The following is a 27251-nucleotide window of genomic DNA, read 5'->3' as shown; positions in this document are numbered from 1 at the left end:
GATATATTTTGCTGGCAGAAAACTGCATGTCAGCTACCTGCTTTTCAGTAGCAATTCTCTGCTTTTTTGCATACCAAGAAGTTTAAGAGAACAAAGAGAAAGAAAAAGATTGGAAAATTTAACAAGCTGTGAAGGAACAGATGCAGTACCTTACCTGGAAATAATCGGTGATGAAGGATCCAAGTTCACTCTTCAACAGACGCCTGAAGGGAGAGAGAACACACCCTATGAACTAAAGGTTTTGCTGGTCATCTGTCACAGATATATTTGCACTTCAATCACCCCCTGCAGTCATATCAAAGATGTAAGGATATGTATACCAGAAGGAAAAGAAATCAATCTGCTCACAGCAAGATTCCTTTCACATTGATTCATACCTTCTTCAACACCAGCAGAGACTAGGCCTGGGTAGGCAAGAACATTATACTCCCTACAAGTCTGTTTATGTGGATCTTATTAACAAAGCTGACGGAAATTTTGGCTCCCAAAAAAGATTTCAAAAGAATTAACTAATTAGCTGAAAGTACATTTTCATTTAGTTTGAATAAAATAAATATTTGTAAAACAAAGGATTTTTCCTCCCCCCTCTACCCACCAACCACGACATTTCAATTTACTATACTTCTTCATCCTTTCCAGTACAAAAAAAGTTGAAGAATGAGGTACACAATGAGAGTAAAATAAGAGAAAAAGTCCCCACTTTTTTTCCAGCAGGAAAACAAAAGAGGTTTTTGTTTGTTTGTTCATTTTCCCTCAGTATGATTACCTCCAAAACCTACAGATTTTTAAGATGGACAGTAGAGTACACACATTATTGTTATCATTATTGAAACTTTCAAAATGGATTCAAAAAAACAAAACTTTTGAGCATCCTAATAATAATTAAAATTTCAGCTATCACCCAGCTACATTAATACTTGTGTATTAATGAGCAGTGCTGGTAGCTTTTCTTCTACTTAAGGTTACCTGACACTTTCCATTATAAGCTCTTGTTTCCTATTACTATATTTACTCAAATCTAAGATGAAGTGCTCCCCCCTCAACAGTAGTGTGGGGAAAGCCCCTTGTCTTCGATTCACATACAAAGCAGAGAGAGTGGGAGGCAGGCGGCTGCTGCAGCTCTTACTCTGGCCCTGAACCTGGGTTGGAGCCAGAGTGAGACCCACAGTAGCCTCTTGCCCCCTGCCCCACATGTGGGGAGTTGGGGGGAGGAAGAGGCAGAGACTGTGGAGTAGACATGGAAAAGCAGAGGCTATGGGGATCTGGGGTGGGGGATGCCCATAGGAGTGGAAGGGAAAGAAAGTCTGCAGGGGGAAGAAGTGGAAGGGCAGAAGTCAAGGGCCATCTGATCCCCCCAGCCTCTGCTTTCCCTGTTGCAGCCGTGGGAGGAAAAAATTCAAGACAACCCTCTGATTATTCGACTCTATACCTGGAAAATTATCACAAATTTATACATTTTCCATATATAGAATCTAATTATTGGGAGGGTCATCTTAAATTCAGGGTCGACTTCTATTTGAGTAAATATGGTACAGAGACAATTGTCAATCCTTCAACCATTCAGGCTCAAAACTCCTCTGCCAGGTCTCCACCTCAAGGGTGAATTTTTCTTGAAAAGTTTTCTTTAGTTCAGTAGTATCCAACAGCAAGATTGGGGAAATGTGCAATTTTGCCTTAATGTGACCTGTATTGTTGAAACAGTGCGATATTCTGGTGCTTTGGAGCAAGGAGCCTAGAATTTGGTGACAGTGAAGGGAGATCAGAAAGATGCGTTTTTTTGCTGTTCCTATAAAAATTAACCCAAAAGTCAAATTGAATACCTCTAAAAACATCACAGGTTGTTCATGTTCAGTAGAGACTTGTTAAGAGTTTGATGGTTAAATTCTCTGCCCTGAGTATGCTGCATCCCAGAGCTACAGATGCATGCAGGCAGGCGTTAGAGCTGTGAGAACTCAGTATCACAGGAAAGGCTTTGCAGGCAGGAGATGCCCATGCCAGGGTTGAACTGTACAATGAGGACATACCCACAGAGACGTAGAACAACTGTCTCAGATTAACACAGAGAGATTGTGATGGGACTGCTGTTAGAGCCAGGGAGAGGTCCAATCCTGAGGCCTGTGCTCTAACTAGCTGATGACACTACTACAGATTTTTTTTCCTAGTCTTCATTCAAAGTAGATTCTCACGATAAAATATTTCTTCCATAAAAATTGAGCTATTGGTGCTTTAATTCCTTCTGAACACTTGTATAGATCCCTCCCAGGACCATACACGTTATGCAAGGATTTCAGTCTAAATTGTTTGTGGGGGGGGAGTGGTTTGGTGGGGGAAAAGAGAGGAAGGAGGAGGGAAAGAGCACAATGACAAGAGCAGCGTTGTGGCAGCAATCCAGAGCAAAGTTTTTAGCTGTCACTTGTGTCGTAATTCAGTCATCACTACCCCAGTCGGAAAGTCCCCCCTGCATTCCCAGAATCATGAAAATAAGATCTGTGGAGAATCCAAGTGATGTTCTTAGTACATTTTTTTCAAAGCATGCAGGGAGCACGTTAGGTGGGTTATGAATGAGGAAAGGGTGCCAGTTCAAACTCAAGAAACACAAGAGTTGGTTTTTCTACAGGTTTGTTTTTTTGACAGGTCTCAGCTCCTCCTGCAGGCAGAGCAGACACTGCTGCAGTAGCATAACGTGGGATGGGCAAGCGGGGTACATGCCCTGGGTGCTGCCAAATGGGAGGAGGGGTGCAGAAGGATGGAGAGGCTGTGCCTCACTCGCCCATATCATGCTGCACCTACACGGAGGGCTGAAGGAAGCAGTTGGTGCAAGCAGTGTATATCATAGAGCACAAGGCATTCTGGGCATCAGAGTTTTTTTGTAGAGCGGCTGGTGGGGGAAAGAACTGATGCCTATTTTTTCCCACTGAAATCAGCATTTTTTTCTGCCTTCTTGACATGGACTTCTGCAGCAAAAAAATGAGGTGGAAGTTTGCCCCCAGCAGCAACAAACTCTACTGCCACTATAGAGAAATACAATTCCCAGAAAATAATGCACTCCATCACACGTTGCCTGGTCATTGTTCCTGCCTGCTGCTTTGTGCTGAAGCTAGAGGCAGTGGGAGAAGGATGAGAGAGTACTGAGGCACATTCTGCCGATGTTACACCTCTGGTTTGCTGAACAATAGATGCAGAGAGTCACAGGCACCAAACTTCAAATCTGTTTGCATACATGCCTGCAGATGCAAATCCTTTGCTTCCCTAAGTTGAAATGAATGTACTGTAATTTTTAAAGCTGTTTATTTAGGAGCTGACACTTAGAGACATAACCATCATTCGAGGCACCTCTAAGAACATCAGTCTTTTATCTCAAGACATGTGCTTTTGTCTGTATATAAAGGAACACACTCCCTGCTAAATCTGAGCAGACAATTTCTGGATTTCACAAAAAAAAAAATTCTGTTCTTCAACCAGCTCTTGACCATGTATAAAACTTCAGCAAATGAAAATGAGCTCACCATGAACTATGTTATTCAGAAAGACTTATTTTTAAACAATATTTCTTCATTTAGTAATGAATGCAACTTATCTACTGGAAGATTAAATTTTTGGCAAGCATTAAAAAACTGAAGTTGAGTTCTTACTCCAATGGCAGCACATGAAGCAGTCATTAGAGGCATGAAAGGAATTGTCTAACTCAATGGAATTTCTTAAACTTTTACCTTTGGGCTGAGATTAAGTCAGACAAATTTCATGATCTGTAAATTGTATTTCTTTGGAAAGTGGAGAAAGGGGTGATTAGACTGTTGAAAATAAGAGCTAGAGCTGGAACAGCTACTTGAACTTTAACCTATACCAGTGCACAGCAGAACTGCAATAAAGTCTTATGATTCATATTTTATATTAATTTAACTTCCCCTTCTCTGAAAATGTTCAAACTAAATGAATGTGGGTGTGGTGAGAAAGAAGGAAAAAGGAGATCACACTTTTCATGACCTCTGTGGACATCTGCCCCTGAGAAAGTATCTTAAACCAGTCTCATTAGGTACTGGGGCAAGAATAAAGTGGTCTCTGTGAGACAGACAAAGACCCATTTAGAATGCACTCCTACCTTCCTATATTAGGAAGTTCACCTACTGCTGAAAGTAGTTTTCAAGTAATAGATCCAGTTGCAAAGGCCTGTCTACATAAGGGAAACTTTCCTAACAACTGGAACCTATTTTAAAACCAGTTCAGAGAAACCAATTTTAAAAACAGCTGGAGCTATAATACAGCCCATGCTTCTGGCAGCTAGAACCTTTTCTACTGAACCCATTCCAAATCTGTAATCAGTAAGTTTTGAAACAGGATTTTTTCTTCAGGGTTGGCCAGGCAAGGAAATGAAAGGGTAACTAGTTTTACCTTTATTCTCTAGAAGAGTCAAGATGCAGTCTCATCTTTTGAAACAATATTGAAAATAGTTCTGTTCAGACCCCAAAAGCAAATAAACCATAAGCAAAGAGCTCATGTTCAGCAAAGATTCTGCCTGCCTAAGAGCAGGTTTCAAGATGCCTTTGATAAGGCGGTCTTAACATCTATACCGCCAACTTTAACTTTTACAGCACCCATGAATAAGTCCAACCAAAACCATACCATTTTGCTTAAAAGATGGTTGAGAGAAGTTGAGGTCTTCTTATTATTTGCCTTCCAGGTTTTTAATCTTTAGGGCTTCTGTTTCCTAAGTTTTACTCAACATTCACAAGGTCCAGCAACATTTTTTGTTCATGAAACTGGAGAAACTGATGTAATCCTACATCTGTAGGAGCCTGGGCTTTAGGGAAAAACACCAATCGTCACAAGGTTCATGATACAATTGCAAAATCACTGCAAGGCTGCATTATTATCCAAAGAGGAGACAAACTCCTCCAGAGAACAGAAATTCCTTCTACCCAAATCAGCACAAACCCTGCTCTATATCCAGGCAAGCTAGAGGAGGAGATCCTAGAGCTTAGAGCTACAGGACACTTTTACACATGCTCGGATGTGTTCTCATTAGAACGTTTCAGAGCAGGCTCGATTAATTGAACAAGCTTTCGTTAAAGAGTCCCTGCCACCATTTTGAAACGCAGGATGCTGAATACACAAGACACTGCAGGCGTTTTAATTAGAGTGCCTCCCAAGAGCTGCTCTCACTAAATTTCCCCCACACCCCCATCCCAGAGTATGTGTATAGCCCCTCTTAGTGCCTACTTCTTTCCAACCAATGGCAGAGGGGAAAAAAGAGAAATTAAAATACAGTTTATGCACTTGAGAGCAAGATCATTGTCTCTCAACCCCCACCTGACCCAAAAGTTCCACTCTGCTACCTGTGCTGTAGATAAAACGCTGTTCAGAGCACAGTTCAACATACCTGATGTTTTCATTGAGGACATAAAGTTCGTTGTTTTGCAAGCCTCCCCCTTTGAACACATTTATCACTGCTGTTTGAACACTGCCAAAAAGAAATGAGACAGTATTACAACCATAAATAACACGTGTCAGGATGATTTAGCACATGGAGCAATCTGAACCAGCAGCCAAGAGCCAAGTGGATATAATGGGGTGGGAAGGTTAATTGCACTTAAATACTTCCACTTTTTCTCCCCTGGAAATCATCACTCTTGTTTGCCTATGTCTCTCACGGGAGACAGAGCAGAACAAATGTAGCCTGTGTCTACAGTAGGTGAAGGAAAGCCATTATAGGCACACAGAATACATCATAAAACCAAGGCTGCATGTGAGCTCCTGAACTGCTGCTGGACCTTTCCCACAGTACTCAGGACAAGGAGTTTTGGTGTCGGTGAACTCAGTTCTTCATGACAAAACAGTACTGGGAGGACAGGCTAAATCTCTGCAACATTTCTGGAGCAAGTTATGTAGGTCAAGGGTGTCAAATTCATCTGGCCTTGTAGTCTGGATAAGTCACATAGGGTTGATCCACAAACCAGATCCAGAACCATGTCATCAGGCCCACAAAGGCTGCTTGTGGGACTGGAAATTTGGCAGTAAGAGTGTCAAATCCCGCAGCTTCTCAAGCCGCAGCAACCGCCACTCTTCCCATCGCCAAACTTCTGAGAGCTGTGGTAATAAATGCTGCCATCACTCGTCCAGCCACCTTACGCTGGCCCCATGAGAAGCTCTGCAGGCCTAATGATCTGGCTCTGTGAGCCATATTTTTTACATCTCTGCTGTAGATAATAACAGTTCAGTCAGATCCAGCCTACTCCCGTGTTTTGCAGTCATTGCTTGTAAAATGTTTGCTAGAGTGCTTCTGTGTGCGCTCAAAAGTAGTTTCTTAATTAATATTTTTTTGCCTACTGTAGACAAGGTCTTTCCAGTATTTTCTGCTTTATGATATGCACTGGAGATGCTTGATTATTAGGGAATACTAGGATAAGTCATGTACAGCTTCATGCCACCAACAGACAACTTTACCAGCTGCCAGAATTGGAGCAGAAGCAGCTTTAGAAACCACCACAAAAGGCAAAAGATTTCTCTATGCATTTGAAAACTGACCTTTTGCTGACATTGTTTGCCAAACATGGGTCTTCCTGAACTCCTGCCAAAATGGCTTAACTGTTAGTGCATATGGACACAGTCTCTCTCAACACATTCACAGAGAGCAGTTAGATCAACCAGTCTTCAATCTGTGTCAATGATGGGTCAGTTCCACAATGTAGACAAAACTGGAAAAGTTCCAGAAATTCATTCAAGCCTACTACCAGAATAGCTAAGGTGTAAAAGCCTTTAAGTACCACGTTTCAGATCCACGAGGTCAATACCTGGAGACCTTCACAAACCAAGACATGTTTGGCCTAGGCCCAGTGGGTCCTCCTCACCTGTTCCATGCAGAGTTGGAGCTGAGCTGCAAAGCCTGCCGTGCTGCCTGAAACCGTGGCAAGTCACTGAGCACTGGAGAGCTCATGAAGCGAGGCCTGGGTCTTCGAAATGAACCCATCTTCTGGAATGGGAAAGCAAAGGGTGGGACTAGGGTGGAGCCCCCAGTCATAGATTCAGATGGAGTGGAAGCAGGTAGTCTGGGAGCTGTCTTCTTCTGAAGGTCAGACTAAGGAGGGTGCAAAGGATGCAACTGCACTGGCACAGACTGGGTCCCCGTTCTTCAAACCCAAGGGTTCAAACTGCAGCAAAAGCAAAAGCAAGTCTTCAAATAAGTGTTTTCCAAAACAGAGGTCAGGGACTACTGTAGTCCTGGGCTTTAAAAATGAAGACAGATAAAGGGCAGAGAGGGGGAGGAAGAAAAACTATATAAAGCCTTAATCACCATAATGAATAAGGCAAAGCTGATAGCTCTTCAACAGCACTACCCTCTTGTCTTGCCCCTGCAGTAGCCAGTCATAAAAACAAGCCATGGTAGAAACCTGCAGGCTTAAGCAGCTCCTTTCCTCTCCCTTCAATTTAGCCTGGTGTTTCTCCTCTCCTCCCACTTCAGTTTAGATCATCTTTCTAAAGTACAAGAGGGACTTTAGAAATGCCTTAATTATAGAGCTATATATTCATATGCCTGCCCTAGGAAGCATGAAGTTGGGAGGGGAAACTGCAGAGAATATAAAAAAAAAAAGAGATACATACCAGGGGAAAGAGGACAATAAACAATGGAAGCTGTTCTGTGGCAAGGTACCCAAACATGAGTCTATAATGAGTAAGAAAATAAGGGGCTTCTACAAAAGATGCTAGGGAACCAGTGATTTAATTAAAAGGCATATTGGGTTTTTGATCCACATAGCCTAGCAGTTGCTTCTGTCTATCTACAAAGCATACAACTCTTCCCTTTGATTATCATCTTCATACAGATGAACAAGTAGCCCTCGGTAAACCAGATAAATGTCAGAGGTTAAGCTGGGTTTGGATAAACCCATAGAAATTCAGAGTTGAGCCAAAGCTCCTGTTGTATTTGGCTAGATAGTATTTTAGGAGTTTGAAGGCAATATAGTGGGGGGGGGGGGGGGCAACTGAGCTGAACACTCAGGAGATAGAAGGCAAACATCTCTTTCTTTTCTATTACATCAAGAGAAAACCAGGAAAAATAAATAAATTAGGATGTCTATGGTAAAACAACCACATTCCCATTCAATGATTATCCCCTGAGGGCATGATCCATTTCTAGCAGCTTCGGGAAGCTTTATTGCCCCCTCTGCCCCCAACCCACACATTCATTTCTTGAATGTCAGGCTTGGCAGGTTTCTCCCTACTGAGCTAGTCCCATTAGGATCCAGCTCTTCTCCCTACCCCCATCCTTGACGTCTATTTGCTAGATTCTGACTAATTGCTCTAAAACTAGCACGCACTCTGGAGTCTGCCCCAGATCATATTACAAGGGTATCGGGATCTTGTGCTTTAACTAGAAATTACTGAAACAGACCTCATTTATGAAGCACTGACAATATGTTCAAAGCACTAAAATCACCAAGACATCATCCCAAGGCTGCAATCTGTAACCCTGTGTGCAAAACTCCAGGTACAGTATTTAGATGCATTTAATTTAATTTGGATAAGCTCTTTCTGGTGCAAACAGTGATGCTCAAATCCATTTTTTTCTGACACTGAACCTGTTAATGAAGCAAATCCCCTGATAATCTGCTGAATGTTGGCATGATAGGGTGTTTTGGGATAAAGTGCCTCTAGCTGGATGTTTTGCTAAAAACAAGGAAAAAAGGTAGCAGTGAAAGAGTTAACTGTGCTGACATTATTCATCTTTAGATTTAAAAACTAACAACACAAAGTGAATAAAAACAATTCATACCTCTCAGAGGTATGGCAATATAAAGCCTATGTAAAGGGACAATATAAAGGCTTGAAGGGAAAATACATATGTATTTTTTCAGAGTGAATGCAATGGCATTAGTTTATACCAGTGTAGGAAATAGGAGAGTTAGGTGAAAACTTGTGTCACTCTGCATGACTTTATATCATTAGTAGCATCCCACCTACCTAACAAAAGAATGCCCATGTGTATCTAACACAGCTACATCACAGCATTTCATTAGGCCGTGTTCAGTTGACATGTTTAATGGTTTTCTTTGCAGTAAAGAGTACTAAAACAACTACATGAAATCTTAGATCCTGGAGCACAAATCTGTGAAGAGAGATCTGCCAGTGTGAATTTCTTGGGTTGGCTTCTACAGATTTTTAAAGCCCCGGGGATCTTTATGATCCTCTGGCCCTACCTCCTGCAAATTCATTAGATAGATTCCACAGCAAATTCCACAGTTGCAGGTTCATGGGATAGACGGGGTCCTGTGACAAACTTCCTGAATGGCTGTTATTAAAAGAACATGCTTGCTCTTGCTCACGGAGACTTATGTGCTGTTTTCCTTAACCTTCTATCAAAAAAAGTCACCCAGACAGATAGTACATGTTCACATCCAAGTCCAGAAGATAAACACATTCCCTTCGCACACACCCATCACTACAGGTCACCGTCAAGAACTGAACACAAGACATGCAGCATGAAGGGCCTAATCCAATGATCTCATAGATCAGTGGGAGCCTTTCCATTGCTTTAGGACTCAAATACATGAGGACTTAAAACACTTTGGCTAAGAGAATTAGTAAGCTGTTATCTGCATATGGCCCATCCACTAGGGGGCATTAAAAATAATTGGCAGTTCATTGGCCATTTCCAACTGGAACTGCTAACAATTACTTCTGCCTCCAGCCTCTCCCCACTGCCTTCTTTTGCTATGTTCAGGCCATCAAAAAGCAACAGACGACTCACAAGAAAGCATATTTTTGCTAGAGCAAATGTTAATTTGGAGACCTAATCTATATCAGTGATTCTCAACCAGGGTGCCACGGCACCCTGGAGTGCCTCAAAATCTTTTCAAGGGTGCCCCAAGGTGTCATGCAATGTTTCCCTGTTTAGGTGTGCAAACATGACTCCGAGATTTCAAGCAGGAATCCATAGTATTAAAAACACTCTCATCTGTTGTGGTCTTTCCAAGTTCTTTGCAAATGAGAAACTGCTTTCTTATTTTCCCATAGTCAAAAAATAAGAGACAACTAAGGGCTAGCATTTTCCAAGGGGTGTCTCAAGTCTAATGAAGTTGAGAACCACTGAGCTATAAATCAAGCATACAAATGAGGCCCCTAGGTCCTCCTTATTCCTCTGCAGCATCTGCCAAAAGCCATGAGACCCAGTTTTTCTTTCCACAGTAACTACTTTATACCTAGATATCTTAAGACAAGGTTTCCTTGTAAACACTACCTCATTTTCACAGGCATATTTTGTTAGTATTTTATTGGTTGTGTTTCTTTTATGTGTTCCATAATGTGCAATTTGTAGAGGGTTTTTTGCTGAGAGAAGCTATCTTTGTGGTTGGAGAGGCATCAATGTAGTTATAGGTTTGTAAGGAGTCTTCATGACATTCTGGCTAATTTTGGCTACCAGGAATGCACAGTATGTAACAAATTGCTGAGTATGACAAGTTTATAACTGTTTTCCCTCCATTTTCTATGAAATCTAGTAGAGAATTATACATACACACACAAAGCATTTCAGGAAAAGGGATTTGCTTCTGATGTTCCTTCAATCTTCTCCAAACACTTCCTCTTTCCTCCTCCTTCTTCAGCAATCCCTCACAGTCAAGGATGATTGTCCTCTGTGATTATCTTATCTGTGTGTCCAAAGATGGCTGATCAGGCCTATTCAGGATTGACAGACTCGAATGCAGCTTGGACATGTGTTTCCATGTGGGTTGGGTGGTGCTGGATCCTTGATTTGGTCTGCAACACACTGGTTTTATTGTTCAAACACTTCCATCTCCTGTTGTTGTGAGGTTTCAAAGTACTGAGATCCCTGCAACAAACTCTTTCTCCATTTGGGGTGGTCCTGGAGGATGGCCTTCCACAAGTTGATATTAATGTTGCATTTTTTTAAGGTGACCTCAAGGACATCCCTGAAGCGCTTTCTCTGGCCTCCTCTTGAGTGGACATGTTGGCTGAGCTGGAAGAATAAAACTTGTTTCAGGAGTCTGGAGTCGGACATTTGGCTGACATGGCTGGCCCAACGAAGTTGATGTCAGATGATCATCACGTCAATACTCATGGTGTTTGCTTGCAGAAGGAGGTTAACGTTGGTGCATCTGTCTTCCCACTGGATGTGGAGGATCTTCCACAGGTAGTGTTGATGGTACTTCTCCAACAACTTTAGATGTCTCCTGTACATTGTCCATGTCTCAGGTTTGTACACCAAGATGGGGATCATGAATGCTTGATAAACCATGAGCTTGGTTTCAGATCTGATGCTGTGATCTTCACACACGCATTTCTTCAGGCATCCAAAGGCTGTGCTTGCACATTTAGGCAATGTTGGATTTCTTCATCGATGTCAACCTTCTGCGAAAGATGGCTTCTGAGATATGGGAAATATTCAATGTTCTGTACAGTCTCACCATGGATCTGAATTAATGGAACTGGGGACTGTTTATTAGGAGCTTGTTAGTGGAGAACCTTAGTCTTCTGAATGTTAAGCATTCATCCCATTTTCTTCCATGCCTCAGTAAAGACGTCGACAATTACCTGAAGGTCTGCTTCTGAGTGAATACATGCTACAGCATCATCAGTGTACTGGAACTCAGTAATTGAGGTCACGGTGGTCTTGGTTTTGGCTCAGAGTTGACTGAGGTTAAACGGCTTGCCATCCATTTGGTAGTTTAGCTCCACTACAGCTGGAAGCTTGTTGGCAGTCAGATGTGACATCATGGCAAGGAATATTAAGAAGAGTGTTGGAGCGATGAGACAGCCTTGCTTAACTCCCCCCATTTTAACCTCCAAGGGGTGTGTGATAGATCCATTACTGAGAACCACCGCTCACATACCATCATGGAGCAGGCAGAGAATGGTGACAAATTTTGGTGGGTATCCATACTTCAGAAGGATCCTCCACAACCCTTCTTGGCTGACAAGAGTCAAAAGCTTTCATTAGGCTATAGGAGGCCATGTACAGAGGCTTATGCTGTTCCCAGCATTTCTCCTGCAGCTGGCAAGATCGTGTCAGTTGTGCCTCTTGATGCCCTAAATCCACACTGAGATTCCAGGAGGAGCTCTTCAGCAAGTGGAAGGAATAGCTCGGGAGGGTTTTCGCATTGATGGCTCCTCTTTCCTTGATCAGGTTTCTTCCAACCTTGGAGGAAGTCATCTATGGTCCAAACACTCAGGGACCAACCTTTTTTCCATCAGGTTTCCTCCATCCTTCCTCCATTGGCAGTGGGGTTGGTCCTTGAGTGCTTGGGGTCGGTCCCTGAGTACACAGACCATAGGTGGCTTTGGTGGCAATGAAGAAACCACACATATCATGGATATCAGCGAGACAGAACAATATTATATTTATATTTACAACAATAACGCCCAGCTCTAATAACACTTACCACTTGTTATCCGTGGAACCCAAAATGCTTTACAAAAGAGAGAAACATTGCTATCCTTAAAATGAGGGCTAGCAGATGAAGTGGCTTAGCCAAGGTCACCCAGCACATCAGTAATAAAACTAAAAATAGAGCCCAAATGTCCTGAGTGACAATTTAGTATTCTAGTCACTCAACTATGTTGTCTTATTTTTGCTAATGTCCACATCTGAGTACTGACTGCAATACAAGAACAGCTCTGGTCAGCAGCAGTGTGCACCACACGGTCCAGTCCTGCAGAACACCTCCAAGTCCAACAGAATAATGCAGTCTTCATACCAATTCCATCATTGTCTTCCCCAACCAGATTCCCCATCCACCCATCTAGCAGTGTTCCTATGTATTTCAGACAGGAAGCTTGCTGAAGGATCAAGGAGATGTGATATTGTCTTCCACTTTGCCCCCTTACCCATTGCCCAACACCCGAACTAATCAACTAGTCCCAAAAGATAAACTTAATAACCGATCTGCAAAAAGCCTCCAGAGCCAAAACAAAGCAGATTTGCCATGTATGTACAGTCAAGACAGTCAGATTTCTGTTGTCTTCAAATGGTCTCCGGCTGCCTGAACTGAAGAAATGCACATAAACTAACAAGAGTGTAATTGCATCCATCTGCAGGTAGTTACACGTTAGAAAATACTTCCATGAGAGATTTAACAGAATATAGGACTTAGGAAAATAGGCAGCTCCTGGACCATCCTCTGAATTTCAAAGGAAACATTCCCTGAAGGAATCCTCAAATCACCACTGACCATGAGCAAGATCCTCTAATCAGGAACCTCTCAGGAAACAACCACCTACATACCGGTATATCTCTTAGGATCTGGTTTTTTAGTTTGTTTTGGTTTTACCTTTTCTTAAAATTTAAAAAAGATAGCCTCTCCCCATAAGCAAACCATATCAGTGCTCCAAGTTTATAACTGATGGTTTACAAAGCAAACAAAAGATAAAGAACTGATTATAGAAATATTTTAGCAAAAGGCATCCCTGCAATAGACAAAAGTACATTTGACTGCCTAGAAGAGAAGCAAGCTCAGCCAAAATAGTTGTTCCTTATGGGAAACGGTGTCCAAGAGATAGAGACTGGCAACACTTTGTCAAAAATATGCATTTTTTGATGATCCAGGGTTCATTTAAAAAAATGGCAGGTCAACAAATACTTAACAAGAGTACAGACTGTTTGTATCTTGAGTAATGTCAAATTTCCCTTGATTTTTTTCTCTGTAAAATCCAGGGAAGGGGCCAATATGCACTGGAATCAAGTTATTTGGCAAAGGCAGTGCGGGTATTGGAAGAGCTGCCAGTGGGAACGCTGGGGTAGCAATAAGGGCTGAGGGGCTTGCGATAAGGTACCTGGCACCACTTGTGTTTGTCAAGACCATAAGCAAATTCACACCAAATTGCCACAAGACAAAAAGCAACTTTAAACCCAATGCAGAAAAATCAAAAAAATCGGAGCCTTATTCGCTCAACCAAAGCTTCACACCCCTCCTCAAAACTAGCCAACACAACTCAGATATTATAAGACACACTTTTCACTTTATGCCACTCTAGAAATAAGAGAATGAAGACATTCAACTTTTTAATGTAATTCTTTTAAACAAGAGATCGCCTTCATTCTCCTTCTCACTTTACATACTCTTGCGCCACTGTAGGATAAGGTTAAACTTACAATGCATGTACTGGAAAAGACAGGATGTGCCAGAAGAGTTTAGGACTTTTCCATAAAGCTCTAGGAAACATAAATAATCATTTCAAAAAGAACATCCCACTGTCCTAGATTTACAAATCCACATTTGGCTTCCTTTAGCAAAAGCATAGCTCTATTTCACGCAGTCAGTCTATTTAGACATGAAAAGGTATAGAAAAAATATCTATCAGCTGCTTCCCATTCAAGCCCAGTAAATCTTTAACAGAATGTGTGATCAGTAAATCCTTGATTTGAGTTCAACAGATAAGGTTCAAAGATAGTTTTATTTCTGAATCACGCTTCTTTAAATAATTTACTGACAGATGTGAGCAGTTCACAGAATTGTACCATTCAAAATGGTGTGCTTGTGCATGGGTGTAGTTTACATATTTCAAGTGAATGCAGATCGAGTCTGCTGCTGTTAAGTTCACAATCCAACTTCCATTCTTTTTTCCAATTACTCAGTTTCCTCAAGAAAAATCCGTAAAAGGTTTTAATTTATGAAGGGTTGGAACAATGGAGGAATGATAATTAATTTAGGATTTATTCACATAATTATTAAAACCCCACGAATTGGTTCAGATGAGAAAATGTGCCTTAATTCAAGGATAGCTAAAAATAGTAACTTTAAAAAATCTTAAAATCTAAATCAGTAGGAGTCTTCCCGTGACTTCTACAGGATTTGAAGTATGATCACAGGAGCAGATTGATAAAGGTATTTAGGCACCTCAAAATTTTGGAATTTTCAAAATCCCCAAATCCCACTAGGTACCCACAGGACCACAGAAATTAGGCACCTGGATGCTTTTGAAAATCCCCCTTGGATGCTTTACCTGCACCTTACACGGTCCATTTTTGAAATGCTACCTCATTAAAATGTTCGGCTTGGTCCAACAGACCTGCAAAGAAATGGGCACCTTACCATGCACCTCAACCTGCTTGAACCAAAGCAAGGCAAGAACATTTACCCATGTAATCAGTCTTATTCACTTAAACAGGACTTCTCATGCCAAAAAAGGATTACTCATTATTTATTTACTGTCACATGTTATATCCAAATATTGAAGAAAGACAGCCCATGGACTGAGGCACTTCAAATCCATGGGTGTGAATAAGAATGGTGAGGACTAAACTACAAGGCTAAATAAACACCTTTGGTCAGATTGTCAAATCACGCACATCAAATGAAAGTATTTTCTGTGAGTACGTTAAAACTTTGTTTACTCTGAAAATCCCAGTGGCAAAAAAAAGAAAAAAAGAAGAAAAGGGAAAACTTGTAAATTCTGCAAGCAGAAACTCCAGACGAAAGAACTAGACTTCACTCAGAACACCAGACCAGGAACTTAAGAACTATTTGAGATTTCAATCTCCCAAAACAGAACCTGAGTCGGAAAAACTACTCCACATATGTTCAGCTTCACTCTTCACCAGGGTTGCTCTAGCCCCTGGAAGTCAGAAAGCCATGCCTAGCTGAAGTTTTCAGTGCCAATGGCAATTTGCAAATAAGAGGACTTTGACTAGCCCACAAGTGCAAATCCCATCTCCTCCATGAAGTTCCTGCCTCTGATAATCACCAGCTTCTCACCAACACCTACAGTCTGAGCCAGTAAATGGCATTTCTTAAGTGGCACAGATTTCTTTTAGCCTAGACCGTGAACGTAGGAGCATGTGGCATAGCAGCATCTCTTTCTCTTTAGCATTAGAAAGGGACTTGAATTTTCAATTCCTTGTCAAAAGTCATCTTGTAAAAATGTGTGTAAGGAAATTTGTATGATCAAAAATGATGCATTATTGTATTATAAGGAAAATATGTATGATTGTATTATATTTGTATTATTATTAGCTGTATTAAAACCTAAGGAAATATTTGTATTATCAGAAAAATCAAAAAGCAAAACTTGCTTTCACAGATTGCTATCACTTATGTCCCCCACCGCCCCCTCCCTATTTAAATTAAGGCAGACAACAGCTCTAAGCACAGGCTAACCTTGCCACTATATTTTGTTTGAAAATGTTTTTGCAGCATACAACGGCCACAACACCAACCCTTCCTCCCCTTGATTCTGATCTGCTTTCACACAGACAGTTATTCAAAAAGCCCCAAACTGACACAAGTTTAGATATAAGCTTCAGCTTCTGCAGGTCTTCATTTGGGTAACACCTACACCCTCTACACAGGCATGCTGATAAAACCTTCCTACTTGCAATGAAAAGCAAAGCCCAAACTGGATGTCATGTAGGAGTTGCCTCAAGGGCTGGTAAAGTTAGTGTCTACCCAGTGGTGCTACACTGTCAATCAGTCAATCCCCCCCAAAAAACAGCTGCAGAAGTGTCCAAGGTGCAAAAGATAGGGGTGCAGATTTATAGATAAGCGGGCTGGAAGGGACCTCCAGAGGTCATCTAGTCCAACCCCCCGCCTGAGGCAGGATCATCCCTTTTCAAACCTTCTTATACACTCCATCATCTAAACTGTACATAAGACTACCATCAACCCTGACACAACACTGACATAACACCCTAACCTGCCAGAGGTAAAGCGGGGGAACCAAGGCAGCTGACGTCCTGCTTCTACAATAGAATCATAGACTCAAAGGGCGTGTGTAGATGAAAGGGGGACCCTAAGTTGAAGCAGTGGATTTTTAAAAACATCGCTTCAATTTAGGGCCAATTAAAGCCCCATGTAATGTGCACACCCAACTTACCTGCCTCTCCGGTGGTGAGGTGGGGAGGGCAAACTGCTGGCGGGCAGAGAGGTCCCTGGGCTGCAGAGGGGGTTGGTGCCTCCCTCCACAGCCGTGACGCCCCACCTCCCCCCAGGCAGGCTCCGGGGCAGGGGGAAAAAAAAGATCAGGCTCGCCACTTTTCTTGGGCAGAGCCTGCCTTCCCAGGCTGCTGCCAGGCTGCTTGCCGGGCTTCCTGCAGAGCCATGGAGCTGCGCAGAGCCTGGTGCTTTGCTCTGTGCCTGTAGGGGCAGGAAATTTGCTGTGCCCCAAGTCATTTAAGGTGCATTATGCCGCCGAATTTCCTTCAGCAGCTGGAATTAATGCACCATACGCAGCCGAGGTGTGCAAACACCAACACCATTAAAGCGGTGCAAAAGCATTTAGCCCACTTTAAAGTGTTGTGCATACACGTCCCTCGTTTCGTCCACACATGGCCAAAGACTCCCCTTCTGGAGCCGGTTCCTGCAGGTCTCATACTTCTGATCATAGTCCCTGATACCCAGACATCTGCTCACTAAATAGGCACAGCACTAACTGCTGCCTGCAGTGTCACAGCTGTGGGGAGGAGGAGGGCTAAGAGAGAAATGGGATTCCCCCTCCCAGCAGCCCTCCCTTTGGCTGCCCCTAGGCCCTGTAGCCTGAACTTGCTGCTCCAGTATCTCTTACATCCAAAATCAGGGAAGAACGCATAGGCTCCCCCGCCCCCACTGGCTTTCCCAGCCTCCATTTAGTCTCATGAAAAGACTAAGACGAAGTGAGTGTAACAGAACAGTGTTATGTGGGTGCTCAGATAGCTCTGTGCATTCTTAGTACTTTCATCTAGGGATCTCCTAGCATTTTATGAAAGAGCAAGGATCCTTATCTCGAGATTACAGATAAGGAAATGCAGTTAGACAGCCAGTGAATTGACTCACCCAGATGAATAAGCATGAGCTGGCACAGAACCCATCTCTTAATCCAGGGCCATATTCACTGGACAATGCCATGTCTCCAAGTGTTCCTAATGAGGCTATCCCTCTGGGCATGTCCAGAGAAGCACACACGTGTGGTTTGCAGCACTGCAAGCCTGTTTGTAACACTGCAAACCAAACATGGGGAATGTGCAACCATGTACTGCACTGCAAATTAGCATTGCAGGGCCAAAATTTGATAGTGGGATGTCCTGGTATTAAAAAAAAAAACACTGCAAAGAGCAGTGTGGCACATGCAACAGCAGCACGCACTGGCCATCCAGAGCCTGGCCAACTAAGCCTGGCCATCCAGAGCCACACTCTCGCTGTCAGCTGGGCTCCATGATGCTGGGTCGGCAATGCTGCTGCCCAGGACCCCAGGTAAGACTGCTGGAGCTAGCGCAGGTGCTGGCCCTGGTCTCCCTTACTCCACCCGGGACAATTGGGCATGCACTGGAGCATGCGTGCAGGGGCATGCCCTGGGGCACAAAGCAGTGATATGTGGGGACGTGCCCTCTGAGGCTAAGTACAGACAATCAAAAGACCCAAGGCTGAATTGATTCAATCTTCACAGGTTAGTCAAAGCTGCACACATAGAACTGATAGGCAAGGGAACACACCTTCCCTTTCGATTGCAGAAATGCAGCTGCAGGCCTACAGTGGCCCAGACCAGAAGCCGGGGGGTGCTAGAGTATGCCTCCCTGGCTGGAACAAACAACTTGGGGTAAGGCTAGTCCGCCCACCCTGTTGGGGTGGAGGCAGGGAGGGGTGTTACAAGGGAGTTTCAAAGCAACCTGGGATGCTGGGGGACTGAGTTAATTTGAATCTGGAGGGGATCTAAGACAGAAGTTCAAGAAGCCAATTTACCCTAAATCAGTTAAGTCTGATACTACAGCCATCCAGGCTTGTCTTAAACCGGTTGTGGCCATTTTGAAAGCAGTTTAAGCGTGCTGAACTTCTGTTACAGATTTGAACTGGTTTCTGATTGCTTATACCAGTTGATGAGTAATTTCTGCCCCAGCCTGAGAGATTTCATCATCAACTCTGAGCAGGTTCAGCAGAAGTTCTGGAACCCAGGCCCATTTTATAAAACACATGCACAAAACGTGCTCATGCACACACCCACAATTTGCAGAGAAACTCAGGGGCGACAGATCAGCAAGGCGCTGGGTAAGTGTGATAAGGAAATGTATAAGAACAGGAGAGGTGAAAAACCTTTGCATTCAACCCACTGCGATTTGATGCTTCCCACTATAATTCAGAGACCACATCTGCCTCTGAAGTATATGGTATTAAATAGGTACGCTTCACAAACATGCTGCACTACTGGCAATAACATTACTTATGAAAATTCTAAGAAAATAGTTACCACGCGGTACCCCATTAGTTTAGTTTTGAGTGAGAGTGAATAGTGCTATCAAGCATACAGAGAAAGAACTACTTTGTAATGAATGCATGAAATGACTATGCAAGAGAACTGGCTTCTGTTCATGTGTGTCACCAACTGCGAACAATACCTTTGGCAAATTACTTAATCCTCAGCTTCAGTTTCTGCACCTGAAAAACAGAAAATATTGCCTACCTTTCACGGGTGTGAAAAGGGTTAAATTGCTTTAAATTCACATGTGAATGGAACATGCAATAAAAGAGCAACTCGATCATTTGGTCGAGTTATCGTTTTTAATTAAATTTATTAAAACCACTGAATTGATTTCAAGTGGTTTAAGGCAAACTAAATTTCTCGTATAAGCAGCAACCACACTACAAGACAGGTTACAGCCTGTAGCAAAACGGTACAGCAGTGTTTTAAACACAAATACTAACAGACCTGATAGCAAGGCTTGAAAACCCACTGTAGCAATTGCAAATGCCAAGTAAGACATTTCTCCTGGTGAAATAGCATGAGGAGGGGGTCAAAGAAAAGCAGGCATACTAAACAATTAATTTCTGCAGAATTTAGTTTTAATTAAAAAAATAATAATTAAAAAAAGTCGTTCCCTTCCAAATATGCCTAAATCCTCTATTGTGTTTGGCTGCAGAAAGTATTGCAATCTCTTCTCTAAGAGGTTTACCAAGCAGTAAATTTATCTGCAACCAGTCATTTGAAGTTCACCCATCAAGATGTAGCTAACTGAATACGGTTATAGTTTGACCTTGACTATTTACACTGAGGTAAAAATTACCAATACCTTGTCTCTGCTGGGGGGGGGGATTTCTTCTTTTTTTACAGGAAGATCACTCACTTGAGCTATTTCGATGTAAAATCGTACCCTTTTGGGCAGTAAAACACATAAAACATCTTAGTAATAACTCAAATTCTCGTCCAGCCAGACTTTATGCATGGAAATTCAGTGCAGCTAAGTAGGCTAAGGCTACACTTGAAAGTCACAACTGTTCTGGTTATGGGAATTACTTTTTTATCAATATAGCATAAGTATAAGCATACTCTATCAGTAATACATTTATGCCTTTGAACTCATAAAGCAAGGTGAATTTTCAGTTGCTTTAACCTGTTTTCAGTCTCTCTTCAACAATACTAGTAGCATCCACAGGACACATTTATATTTGTTAATTTAGACAAAGTGCACTGTCCTAGGCACAGAATAATTTGTGCAGATCAAAACAGGTTTGTTCTGACTACAGAGAAAATTATTTTTTGAGAAAAACAAGAAATGTATGTAGGTGCTCAGTAAGTCAGCTACAAAGTAATCTATTACAAAAAAAAACCCAACATAGATGCAAAACAAAGGAAGCCATGTCAGTTAAATTTAAGAGCATGATTAAATCCCTATGAGATGGTAATGAGAGAGCACCAAAGATCTTTTTAGACATGACCTAATTCAGTTTAAATAACCACAAATCTTTTAGGGGCAAATCACAAGGTTGGAAGGGACCTCAAGGGATATGTAGTTCCACCTCTTCCACAAATGCAGGATGCATGTTTAACATAGTAGAAGTGGTCCAACATGGTTGGGCCATCTGCTCTACATCCTTTATTAACATGTCCCACTGTTGTACCCACTCTTCCACTGGCAGTAAAGAACAGTGGACGTGCTAGCAAGGACCAGTGACCAGCATTTTAACCACTCTGGGTTAGAAAATGTAGTGGCTAAAATACTCATGGCTGCATGAGACCTATTTACCTAACGAGTCCTCATATGTGTTTTCAGTGAGGACTTCACACGGCTCATTTGAACCAAGGATAACCCCATAGCATACAGAGGCAGTAAGTTTTTATCCCTTACTAGACAAGGAGCAAATCATGGCATACATTTTGCTACTGTGCTAAACCTAGATTTGCACACCCGCAGTGATGAATCATAGAAAGTAAGGGCTGGAAGGGACCTTGAAAGATCACCTGGTAAGAAAGTACACCTAATATTGACAGGTTAACCAGAGTTTAACCAGAATTTATGGTTAACACAGACACCAACTCCAAACCATGCACAATCATGAATATCACAAAATTGGCCAAAAATTTCAATTTGGTGTTTTTTTTAAATATATATATGTATATATTTGTTCTTTTGAGTTGCCTGCTGCCTTTCTTAGCCTCGAGCATAGACTTGGGTCATGTCCTCGAGCTTTTTTTCTTGTACAAGAAGAGCCATAAACTTTTTCTGTCCTCTCCCTCAAATTAAAACTGTGATTCTCACCTCCCACATCCTTTGAGAGAGAGAAGTTCAAGAAAACCTCCATATAGCACAAGAGCGGACAACATCGAATCAGGGATGTGTCTGTGCCAGTGCTTCTTTTTTACTTTTAGTGTAACTGAGTGTTTCAGTTTTGAAAACAAACCTTGAAAGCCTTATCATTGATCAAAACTGACAAAACGGAGTTGATAAATATTATACAACACGATTAGATGGGCCTCTATCTTGAAGGGCAAAGTGCAATCAAGATAGATGCACTGGTTATTTTAACTACACTGTAAAATAAGTAGAAGAAAATATTCACGCTTCTGCTAAATTTACATGTTTAAGCAAGGAAAGTCTCTCTAAAGGGGTTTTGGTGCCTGATGCTACAGGAAATGCTCTTTTAGGAACAACCACAGCAAAACCCCAACTGAAAACATTCATCACTGAATAAGTAGATAAACAGAATTCATGAAAATACAACGAACCCATGATCTCTCTAGTCAAGTGTCTCATCCCTAATAATGACCAGAATCAATTGCTTCTAATGAAGGTGCAAAATACTTCCAAAATTATGGAATATTCTCTCCCTGGTGAAGTTCCTTCCCAGTCTCAGTTAGTGTTTGGCCTCTGATCCAACTACAAGAGTTTATATTCCAGAGACGCATTATAGCCCATCTGTACATGTCAAATCCTTTTTGAAAACCTACTAAGAACATTGCAACAGTACCATCCTGCAGCAATGAATCCCACAGATGAATTATGATGCATGGTGTAGGGGAAAAAAAAGTTTTCTTTGATCATTTTTAAATCTCAAGTCTTCTTTTTCTGGTGTTATGGGAAAGGAGAGCCCAACTTACCGTGTTCTGATGCAGTATTTTAAACACATGAATTAAAGGAGAAAAAAAATTCAATTGATGTCTTTATAAAAACAATACTATCCCTAAACCCAGGACTGTCTAACTAGCATGCTAACCAAAGGATTAGCATGCAGCCCCATGCCTAACCACCACTCTTCCCCCAGTTTCTTTGGCCCAGTGGCCAAGAGTGGCTGGAGCGCCCAAGCACATGGCGCAAAGAAGGCAGCTGGGCAGCCCACTCCGGTGAATGGTGCGTGCAGCCAGAAGGGGGGCACAATGGGGTGGGGGGAAGCTGGGCTGCCTGTGCTGTGGTGAGAGATCTGGCGGGGAAGGGACTGGCCAAGTGGCATGGGCAGCTGGGAGAGGAGGGAGTCAGCCTGCCCAAGCCATGCAGGCAGCAAAGGGGGCATAACAGGCAGTCCAGGAGCAGGGAGCCAGGGGACACTCACCCATGCATCAACCAGGTCTGCAGACCATGTTAGCATAACACCCCCCAGATACCTGGAAGTTAGACAGCTCTGCCTGCAACAAAGAAATAGGCTTAATACAAGAACTAAGTGAGCTCCTATGGCTCATGTTATGCAGGAAGTCAGTCTAGATCACGCTGGTTTCTTCTTGCCTCAAAATATATAAATGGAATTAATGAAAGAAAGAGATGCCAGCTTCTACCCGCCCAAAAAAGTAAAAGTGTTTTTTGTCTTGTGTGAGTTAAAAAGCTAATGTAATTCTTATTTGCTGTCTTACATTCTGCTATCCCATTTGAAATCCTACTGAACCAGCTGGTGTGTGTGCTGCTTCCACTGCAACAGAAAAGGCAGATTTCCCTGTGGGTCATTAGGAGGTATGTGCTTATGGACCAAAAAGATCAGAGTTCTGCCCCTGCCGTAGCTGAGGTTCCCATAAACCAAGGTGTGCAGCATATCAACAGCCATAAACTCATAGATGGCCGTGGATTTTTTGCAATTTATTTCACCTTGGTCCTTTATAGCTCTTTTCTAAGGATTACTTTATTGCCAACATGCTGGACACCTGTGATGAGGCTATGCACTACAAAAATAGAACAGGAAAAGTATCCACATTTTAAGCAATTCCTAATAGGAAGGATAAGCATAACTATACTGACATGGGAAAAACCTATTTAGCCACAAAAACAGCCTAACAATCCCATGCAAATAAGCCTATAAAAACTATACCTGGAGTCCTCATTTATAATAGTTAATGCAGGAAGTAGCAACATTTTCTCCAATCCAAGCAGGCTAATTTTAATTTGGATAAATTATTCCTACTGCTCTAGAATGGCACAAACAGTTTATAACCATAGCACATAGCTCATTAGAAAGAGACAAGCTAAAAGTAAAGACCACTGTGGAGGAAGAGAGCTCACCTCTGAAACCTACAGCCAGCATTCTTAGGGGAAAATATTATCTGGGGCTTAAGACAGAAAACCAGGACATGAGAAAAACAAACCAAAATTAAATAAATGAGGGCTCCAAAAGGGTTCTCATGCCACTTTTTCCAGGAAAAGAGGAAAACACTGCTTATTGTTCTTGTGAGCTTTTTTAAGCCAGTGCCACTCTTCTCTCCAGTTTGTGACATTACAATTCGTTCTCTTGCAGAAGTCACTAACACTGTCCAGATTACCAGAAATTTACCATTGCTGAGAGCCATTGAGGTTAAATGGGTGCTGAACACGAGTACACCGAAAGTATTAGGCACTGCATCTTTGTTGCTGTGCAGTGTCAGCAACAAATCATCCCTTGTGCTGCGGGTAAAGTTGATGAAACTAACAGCACAAATTTCCCCACAACTCATAAACCCAGACTGCCTTTGCAGAAAGACTTTGCATACATATTAGGCCAGGGGTAGGCAACGTTTTTTGGCCAGAGTGCCAAAATAACCACAATGTCTACCTTGGAAGGTGCCGGAGTGCTGACATGCTGGAGCCCGGAGCAGTTGTTTGCAGCCTCCAGGCTGCAGCCAGCCCACGGAGCCCTGTCTCCTTGCAGCAGGGCTTGCATCTTCCCAACCGCCTGCTAGGACCAGCCTGGGCTCTGTGGCCGGCAGCAGCTGCTTAGAGCCCAGGCTAGCAGTGGTGTGCCGAGCAAAATGGCCTTGCGTGCCATGCAAGGCACGTGTGCCGGGGGTTGCTGACCCCTGTATTAGACCAACACAGACATCGAACTAGCAGCACCCTCTGCTATCATGGCCTACTGCACAGTTTCAAAGTGGCTTCTGGAACCGGTACAGGTAAAAAACCATGTGTGATTGCACACTGTCCAGTTGAAGCCACACTACACATTTTAAGGATTTAATAGCAGTCGTCAGCTACCTAAAGGGTGGTTACAAAGACAATGGAGCTAGACTGTTCTCAATGGTGGCAGATGGCAGAACAAGGAGCAATGGTCTCAAGTTGCAGCAAGGGAAGTTTCCATTAGATGTTAAGAAAAACTTTCTCATGAGGAGGGCAGTGAAGCACTGGAACAGGTAACCCAGAGAGGTGGTGGAATCTCCATCCTTGGAGGCTTTTAAGACCCAGCTAGACAAAGCCTTGGCTGGGATGATCTCGCTGGGAATGATCCTGCTTTGAGCAGGGGGTTGGACTAGATGACCTCCTCAAGTCCTTTCCAACCCTAGTTTTCCATGATTCTATGAAAGATACATACACCCCGTAAATGCAAAATTCAAACACATTGCGAGTTGAACCATGTACTGGTAAATGAAACCTTTCCCACCACAAAGTTGCACCATGGTCTGTTAATATTCTCAGCACTTAGCATTGACGGACAAACCATATAAAATCAAAGGACATGGCTTAGTACAGATCTGCCATATGACTGAAGGGACAGAAGGGGGAAAAACACTAGGATCTTCTTTTCAATCTGGACACTTAAGAACTGCGCCACACCCAAAGTTTGCATACAGACATTTGCATTTCTACCCACCCGGGCAAGTGATAAGAGTTGCAAATACTGGGGGATTTCACAGACTCAGGGGAAGAAAGGGAGTTGGAGTCTCTCTACTCATGGAAACTCTGAAGTGTCCGATGAGAGATGTGTCTAAGTAACCAAGCCTCAGCTCTAAATATCTTTTCCAGTCATTGTAGCTTATTAGGGAAGGAAGAGTCTTGCAGCTCCATTCACAAAAAGATCAGACAAGTGCATTGTTCACCACCATGGGGGAGCAGGACACAGGGGAAGGCTGCTCAGCCTCTTCCAACACACCTCTGCCACTGCCATGGTTTCAGTCAGGCTCCAGATTGATTACATTGATTTAGCAAACTTGGAGAGCAAAAATGCACCTCCCCCCCCTACATACACACCTCCTCCAAGTTTCAGCCTGATGGTGTCTCCGGGGAAGGGTTAGCATGAGGCATTTTGCTTTGAAAATGACTCACTCTTGCAAAGCTTTCGAGCCCGGAGCTTCTATTTTGGTTTCTTTTTGTACAGAGGGAACTTAATTGGGTTGTTTTTTGTTTTGACTCACAGGGGCTCCGCTCTCAGCACATGCACAGCCCCGCAAAGAGCAAGGCGCGGGCAAAACCGAGATGCCAAGGATCCGGCTGAGCAACCAAGCCCCCCTCCCCTTGTCTCGTAGAGGCTGGGGCACAGCTTGCTTTTGCTCTCCCGGCCCCCAGCTCCGGATCAACACCTCTTCAACCCAACAAAGCCCGTTTTCAATGGCAACAGCCTTGCGAGGATCGCCTCTTCCTACAAGACGGAGCCCCCTGCAATGAAGGTGATGGCAGAAGGCAGGGCTGGCACCCCTCAAATCGGCACGGTCCCCTCCCCTCCCCTCCCCTCTCTGCAGCCGGAGTGAGGCAAACCTACCTCAGTTTGCTACTTGAAAGACCAAAAAAAAAAGAAGTGCATTTTCCACTCACCCTCTGGATTTTAAATTAGGGCTGCCTCGAGGATTTTTTTTGGGGGGGGAGGAAAAACACCCCAACCAACCAACCAAGAGATGGAGCAGGCTGCTGCTGCTTAGACCCGCTTGCCCATCTCCCTCCAGACACTGCTCGCGCCAGGGAGCGGACTCGCTATTTATCCACCGCGATCTGCTCCCAGTGGCCACCAGTCCGAGTTTTACACCCCCCGGCTCCAGCCCGGTTGTGATCGGTACAATGTGCCTTTGACTGGCTCCTCCCAGGAGAGACAAAAGGGGCAGGGGGAGCCCCGTAAAGAGGGGGAGGGAGGCACGGAGGGAGGGAGGCAGACTCCTGGCTGCTCTGCCTGCTTCGCAGCCTTTCCTGAGCGGCTGCTTTCTGCCCCTGGGGGGGGTCGAAAGAAAAAAATCCACTCCAACAATTTCAGGAAGTTGGAGATCTTTGCCCTTAAAAAGAGGAGGCAGAAAAGGATGCCGGAGTTTGGATTGCATTCAGCCTCCAGGGCGTGCACCGCGGCGGGGGGGAACTCCGTGCCTGTGTCTTTAAGAAGGGGGGAGGTTCCTTATTGAGCTGCTGCTTGGATGCTTTTCCTTTGAAAAACCAAAATGACATCAAAAAAGAGCTGCTCCCCGCCGAGGGAAAAGCTGGGGCTAAAGACAGAGCCCAAGCGCCCTGCAGACCTAAGTGAAGAGTATGTAGAACTTGCTGTGGAAAAGAGATGGCTGGCCTATGGATCAAGGGACTGGCTAAGAAAGGGACTGATGGCCTGGCACGCTGCGTTTCCCAGCCCGCAGGTCGCCCCCCAAAGTGGGTCGTAAGAATATACGAAAGGGTCACAAACAGACTTTAGAAATGGATTCTCCTTTCAAGGAGAAAAAACACGGGAAACAGTGGATTTCCCCTTGCAGGCTGGCAGAGCTCCACGCCCACCCCTGGGGTGCCCCACACTAGCAGGCAGGAGCCTGGGGACAGGGGGCAGCGGGTCAGGAGTGAGGGGCACTGGGTCAGGACTGGCCATTGATGTTTACAAATGGGTCTTGGTACAAAAAAGGTTGAGAACCACTGGCCTAACGCACCTTGC

The 27251-nt window shown here is 43.4% G+C and overlaps 1 protein-coding gene across 1 annotated transcript in view; it reads right to left on the bottom strand.

Annotated features, from left to right (window-relative positions):
- PRR5L (proline rich 5 like) overlaps positions 1-26425 on the bottom strand; it is a 60655-nt gene extending 34230 nt beyond the window's left edge. The window contains exons 1-4 of the mRNA XM_006269610.4: positions 26168-26425; positions 6846-7145; positions 5378-5458; positions 155-203 (exon numbers count right to left, since the gene is read on the bottom strand). Coding sequence (XP_006269672.2) covers positions 155-203; positions 5378-5458; positions 6846-7015 — 300 coding nt within the window. The 5' untranslated portion in view covers positions 7016-7145; positions 26168-26425. The remainder of the gene's footprint in view (positions 1-154; positions 204-5377; positions 5459-6845; positions 7146-26167) is intronic.
- Between the last annotated feature and the right edge of the window lie 826 nt (positions 26426-27251).

Source organism: Alligator mississippiensis, chromosome 2 (genome assembly GCF_030867095.1).
Source record: "Alligator mississippiensis isolate rAllMis1 chromosome 2, rAllMis1, whole genome shotgun sequence".
Taxonomy (NCBI): Eukaryota; Metazoa; Chordata; order Crocodylia; family Alligatoridae; genus Alligator; species Alligator mississippiensis.
Note: the sequence above shows the minus strand (reverse complement) of the source record. Positions and strands in the feature narration are given on the sequence as shown.